Below are 6,667 nucleotides of genomic sequence, written 5' to 3' on the forward strand. Positions count from 1 at the left end.
AAACCTCTCAAAAGGAAAAAAAAAAAAGTCAATTGTATGAAATCTTAAATCTTTGTTTCCATGTTACTCTTTACCATACAGATTCCTGAGCAGTTTGGCCCGATACGGACAGTGGCTGAGGGCAAGGGCAATGTGATCTTGATAGGCACAACTAGAAACTTTGTCCTGCAAGGCACTTTGTCAGGGGACTTCACACCCATCACTCAGGTATTGTCAGCTTGGCAAGATGTCTGTGAGCATGGGAAGGGCGGCTGGCCCTGGAGTTTCCCCATGGGATGACCTACTTCAGAGCTGCCTTTTGTGTCATGATTAAGCTGGGGAGGAAGAAGCTGATGAGACGATCTTTCAGACCTGATGTTGGCTCCTCTGTGTCCGTGGGATCTCAGAGTCCCTGTGTCTTGGCTCTTTTGTAGGGTCACACTGATGAACTCTGGGGGCTGGCCATCCATGCCTCCAAACCTCAGTTCTTGACCTGTGGACATGACAAGCATGCCACTCTCTGGGATGCTGTTGGTCACCGGCCTGTCTGGGACAAAATCATAGAGGTAAACGTGCACGCTCCCTTTCTGGTTTCCTTATAAAAGCTCACCTGGGATGGATTTGTGCATGAAATGAACAGTGATAAGGAGTTGTTTAAGAGCAATGTTTTACCTTTTAATAATCACCTTCTTTTTAAGGATACCTCCAGTGTTCTCACCCATATCATTCTGCTTCACCATTGAGCTTCCTCAACAGCAAGTTAGCATTTCCAAGCAGGTGATCAGAATTCCTGAGAGGGGCTTTAGCTGACCCAGGTGCTGAGGAAGCCTGGTGAAGAGCCTGTGTTCTGTGATGACATATCTAACAGAGCTGTGAGCTACACTGAGGACATGGTGTCACTTACCCCTCTGTGGAGTTTGGTAGCCGAGATAAAGCACTTGTATTGAACTTTGCAGGGGAAACAGATTTCTTTTTTTTTTTTTTACTTATTAAAGATTTCTGTCTCTTCCCCACTGCCGCCTCCCCTTTCCCTCCCCCTCCCCAATCAAGTCCCCCTCCCTCATCAGCCCTAAGAGCAATCAGGGTTCTCTGCCCTGGGGAAACACAGTTTTCTTATCAGAGTCTCCCGTCCCTTCCCCAGCTGAGACCAGACTGGCATGCCTGTGCTGCTGGCTCATCAGGTTGTGAATGTGTCGTATCATCCTTCGTTCTTACAGCTCTTCTGCGGGTTGAAGAATTTTAGTTTTGCTCTGACTGTTCACCAGGAAAGTGGGGAACAGAGAGGCTGAGTTGCTTGTCAAGGTCACTAAGTTAGTAAGTGGGGGATGGCTCCGTGGTTAAGTATACCCCCTGCTCTGCAGAGGACTGTGTTCAGTTCCCAGCCCCCACAGGCCCACTCACAACCATCTGGAACTCCAGTGCCAGGGGATTTAACGCCTTGATCTGGCCTCTGGGGGCATCAGGGTGCACTTATATACATGCAGACAAAACACTTACAATAACAATAATAATAATAATAAGTGGCAAGTTGCCCAGCTCAGACTGACTCCTAAACCCAGGCTGTGTTCTATCACACTGTAGTGAAACACAGGCAGCCTCCATTGGTTTCTTGTCTCCTGGTAACTCACACACCCATATAAGGAAACGGCCTTCTTGCAGTGCCCGGGATTGTGCATATTTATTCCTGCAAAGCTGCTGGTATTTGCAAGGGCCTGGGCCTGGGTCTGGACTGTCACAGGGTGCTGCTCACTGCCCCAGCTGAGCCCCAGGGTTGAGGGTCTGAAGGGTAGGCATTCCCACTGCATCGAGGGAAGGCAGCCCTCCTGCAGTCCCGTGAGCATGGCCACCAACTGAAAACCCTGACACCCCACCACTCTGCCCTCACCAGGCAGTTAACTAATTGCTCTGGCCTAACATAACTTTTGGACCAGGGCTGGAACCCACAGCCCTGCAGTGTCCTCGACCCTCTGCCCACCATCCCCGATGGATAAAGAACCCTTAGCCTCTCCACCTCCTTATGAAAAGAGTTGTGTGGTTCAGGAGAGCTGTTTTATAGAAATAGCTTGTCGGGGAGCAGGTCAAGGGACCCCGAGTTCTGTTTGCAGTGTCAGCAGCACCAGTTTAGTGAGGACGGCTGCTTTTGGAATCAGCTGAAGATGGTGTGACTGGTATCGAGTCTGTCTGCTCTGTGGTTTCAGTTGATCTGGTAGCACCTCTGTGCCTCCGATGTCCACTCCTGCCCTGGTGGTGGTGGTGGTGGTGGTGGTGGTGTTCCTAGACAGATAGTACCCACTATTTGACCAACTTTCCACTGAGCCCGGGGGGTCAGTGAGACACACCAGCTATGGCCCAGAAGAAGAGCGTTTATCTGTCTGCCTTTTGTGACTCCTGTAGATAGGACAGACTATAAGACCACAGAGAGATTCAGCCAGGACAGGCCTGCAGTCTGACCCGAATCCCAGCGCATTTCCTCTGGGGAGCAAGGAGGCTTTTCAGACAGAGCCGGGTAGCCCGGGAAGCGAACTGCACGGGTGGGTTTAGTGCTGTCCTGCTGTGTCTGGCTGTCTATTTACACTTCCTTTAAAATATTTTAGGATCCAGCTCAGTCTTCTGGTTTTCATCCTTCAGGGTCTGTGGTTGCGGTCGGGACACTGACTGGGAGGTAAGCCCCGCCCCCACCCCACCCCTCGCACAGCCTGTGCAGTCAGAGTCCCTGAGAGCAGCTAGAAGTCTGAGCCTCCCCAGAGGCCGGGGCAGGTGCATGGCAGCCTTGGCTGCATCTTTTCTGTTCCGGTCACTTACTGAAAATTAAATCAAAACTCAAAAAGCGAAACTGAACCCTTCCCATTTGAAACCTTGAGGAAAGCCATGGGTCTGTTTGCGTGTTTCCTCCCCAGCTCCACCCCCCACCCTACTCCATCTGCCTCTAGCTCCAGAGGCTCTGAGAGCTCCTGGGAGCCTGCTCAAGAGTAGTGGTTCTCAACCTGGGGGCCGCGGCCCCTGAACTCATCGGAAGATACAGATATTTACATTATTACTCATAACAGCAGCAATATTGCACTTATGAAGTAGCAACAGAATAATTTTATGGTTGGGGTCGCCACAACCTGAGGAACTGTACTAAAGGGTCACAAAGGTTGAGAACCACTGATCCCGAGCCTGTGGCAGAAATGGGCAAGGAAACATTCCAAAGCACTGAGGAGCGAAGCCTGCTTTCCCAGCTAGAGAAGCTTTCGACACTAGAAAGTGCCCAGATCCTGGGCCTCGCTCCAGACTCAGCTCCTCTGACACTCTAGGCAGAAGGTCTATGCTCACTCCCCGGCTTCCCCATGAGCAGCAGTGGATCTATGGGCCACTTGTATAAACTCTGTCTTTCTGATCTGTAAGTTATGGTAAAGCCACCAACACCGATGACTGAAAGAGCCGTGTACACAGGGACATCTGCTGAGCTGGCTAGCGGGTGATGGCGGTGGCTGGAATTATTGTTGTTTGGCTGTGTTTCCATTTTGTTTGACTCAGTAGAGCAGTCTGCCCTCAGGGATGTGGTCCAAGGCCCCTGCTGGATGTCTAAAGATGTTGTTGTTACAGAACCTCGATAACCTAGCTCCTTCCTCTCATCCACGCCCGTGATAAAACTTCACGGTGTAATAAAGCTCACGTGAGCGGTAAAAGACAGTGACCAATAATCAGATGGGTCTGTTGAGACTGTAGAGGTTCTGTGCACATGGTTTTGTCTCAAAGGGTCTAGCTATGGTGCCCCCCCCCCAGTGATGGAATAAAATGATTCCATTCCTCACAGAGAAGAAATGAAGTGAATAGTGTCCTTAGAACAGATACAATGTAAAACTTACTATTCTTTTTCCAAAATTTTCCATTCAATGTTTTCAAGCCTGGGGTTGAAAAGGACAATAAAATCATTGAGAGCAAAACCCTGCCTGAGAAAGACAGTCTGTTTAGTCTTAGATGTTCCCGCCCATCGTCCTTTCTAAAAGCATACTACTCTGATTTTGTTTTTATACCTGTGGGTTTATAAAGACAACCACTCACGTGTCATAGCAAAGGTGTCTTAAGAGTCCTTCTGCAGAATGCTTGCAGGGAAGGGACCGGAGAGATGGCTCAACAGTTAGAGCCCACATCAGGCAGCTCAAGGCCATCTGTAACTCCATCTCCAGGGGGATCTGGCATCCTCTGCTGGCCATTCCTGGTACTACATGTGTGTATAAAAACCCGCACACAGGGACCTTCTGAGACATCAGAGCTTTAATTCAGTAGACCCTTCCTTCTGACTGGCTGGCCACCCGGCAGACATCGCCATCACTTACCTATTGACAGGGAGGTGACAGCGTTCAGAATTGAGGTATCCTAGGATGGAATAGATGACACCTGCCTGTCTGTCTCCTCCTCCCACATCTTTGATCCCAGGACCAAATACTCAGCTAAAAGCAACGTACAGGTTTCCTGAAGGCCCCCTGGGTACCCAGATAGTTAGATCTTCTGTATCTGTCATCCAGGTCTGAAACCACAGCAGCCAGACCACAGACAGCCAAAGGCCTGGGAGCTCCATCAATCTGATGCTTAACCCACCTTGTTTCCCACTCCCTGGCCTTAGGAGAAGCACTGATTAATCCTGGCATCGTGGGGAGCATTGGGGGTCGAACTGTTGTACCCCTCAACTCTCTACCCACACTCTGGGGTCCCCCTCCTCATCCTCACCCTGGGCCAGAGCTCTGGGGCAACCACCTCATGCTTGTGACTCTCTGCTGCACCTCTGACCACAGGCCCTGGTGCCAGCTTTTCCTCATCTTCCTGCCCAAGGCAGAGCAAACAAGATCCCGAGAGAGCCTTCCGTGCTAAGTTCTGAAAGCTTCTGGTGGTTGTAGTGTGTCGCTCCTTTCCCAAGCGAAGGCTGGCATGGAGGGAGGGGATTTCCTTGTGTTTTTACGGATACCTCACCGCGTGTCTCACGTTTACCACAGGTGGTTTGTGTTCGACACGGAAACAAAGGACTTGGTCACCGTCCACACCGACGGGAACGAGCAGCTGTCGGTGATGCGTTATTCACCAGGTCAGACACAACTCTCACTTCTCACAAACAGTGCCGCTCTGCACAAGAGACAGTTGACAACTCCTCCAAGGGGGACTTAGCTTAAGCATGCATAATACAGATGCTTTCCTTCGGATCAGGGGGCAGCTGTGTTTTAATTTTGTATGAAAAAAATCTCTATCTCTTCCCCTCTCCCCCCACTCTCTTCCCACCCACATTTAATTTTTTGAGACAGGGTTTTTCTGTGTAGCCTTATTTGTCCTGGAACTCACTTTGTAGACCAGGCTGACCTTGAACTCACAGAAATCCTCCTGCCTCTGCCTCCCAAGTGCTGGGATTAAAGGTGTGTGCCACCACCTCCTGGCTTATGTTACAGAAAATCTTGAACATAATTAAACAGTGTGTCAGGGTGAGACCCCACCTCCACTCCATCACCAGGTTTTGAAGTGATCACTCTCTTGCCTTCATGTCCTTCCAAGATGCGTGTCATTTACCCAGTACAAATGCGTAGTTCAGAGGTTAATGGGAGCTGGGGAGATGGCTCGGTCCATAAAGCATGGGCCACGCAAGCATGAGTCCAGATGGTCAATTTCCCAGACCTGTCTGGTATTTATTCTTCTAGATATTATTATTGTGGATGAAATTTTTCTGAATTTTATTTTCAGATGGTTACTAGTATATTGAAATAAAATTGAATTTTGCATATGGCTCTTTTATATATAGAGTTTTCTAAACTCTCTAATCAGTTTTAAAGAGGTGGGGGATATCATATGTATATGTATGTATGTGTGGTTTCTATATATACATGTATATATATATACATGTGTGGTTTGTATGTATTTGTGTGCATGGTTTGTGTATATATGTGTGGTGTGTGTAGTTTGTGTGTCATATATGTATGTGTGTCTATGTACGTGTGTGTGGTTTGTATATATGTGTATGTGTGTATGGATAGTGTGTGTGTATGTGTTGTGTTTGTGTGTGGAATGTGTGGTCTATGTATGTATGTTTGATTTATGTATGTGTGTGTATAATTCTTCAGGATTTTTCTTATACAATGTGATATCATCTGTGAATAAGTTTGCCTTCTCTTTGGATCTAGATGCTTTACTTGCTTTACTTCTCCTTCACTGCATAGCTGGTTCCTCCAGTAAAATATTGACCAGGGTAGCCAGGGTGGCCCTCTTGTTTTTCTCTCAGTCTTTTATCTTTAGGGACAGAGATACCATTTGTAGGAAGAGCATTGTCTTCTGTCCTGATTGCTCTCTGCATAAGAAGTGTTGAGATTTGTCAAATGCTTTTCTACTTATGGAGAATGTAAGAAAAAAATGAGTTGGGCATGGTGGGTGCACATCTTTAATACCCCAACACATGGGAGGTAGAGACAGGAGATTCTCTGTGAGTTCAAGGCCAGTCTGATCTACAAAGAGAGTTCCAGAACATCCAGGGCTATACAGTGACACCTTGTCTTGAAAAACAAACAAACAAACATGGAATGTAGGCAGAGTTTTCTTGTCCTGGTAGCAGATTCCCAAATAAACAACACTGAGACTTAATATTACTTATACATGCTCAACCAATAGCTCAGACTTATTACTAGCTAACTCTTTTTTTTTTTTTTTTTTTTTTTTTTGGTTTTTTGAG

At 47.8% G+C, this 6,667-nt stretch overlaps 1 protein-coding gene across 3 annotated transcripts in view; it reads left to right on the top strand.

Moving 5' to 3' along the window:
- The window catches only part of Eml1 (EMAP like 1), a 153,668-nt gene that overhangs the window by 137,840 nt on the left and 9,161 nt on the right, over positions 1 to 6,667 (top strand). For all 3 annotated transcript variants that reach the window (XM_050154719.1, XM_050154718.1, XM_050154721.1), the window contains 4 exons: positions 82 to 207; positions 414 to 545; positions 2,574 to 2,641; positions 4,956 to 5,044. In XM_050154719.1, the coding sequence (XP_050010676.1) occupies positions 82 to 207; positions 414 to 545; positions 2,574 to 2,641; positions 4,956 to 5,044 (415 nt within the window). The remainder of the gene's footprint in view (positions 1 to 81; positions 208 to 413; positions 546 to 2,573; positions 2,642 to 4,955; positions 5,045 to 6,667) is intronic.

The sequence above is a fragment of the Alexandromys fortis genome, unplaced genomic scaffold (genome assembly GCF_014885135.2).
Source record: "Alexandromys fortis isolate MF-2015 unplaced genomic scaffold, M_Fortis_MF-2015_v1.1 scaffold_91, whole genome shotgun sequence".
NCBI lineage: Eukaryota > Metazoa > Chordata > Mammalia > Rodentia > Cricetidae > Alexandromys > Alexandromys fortis.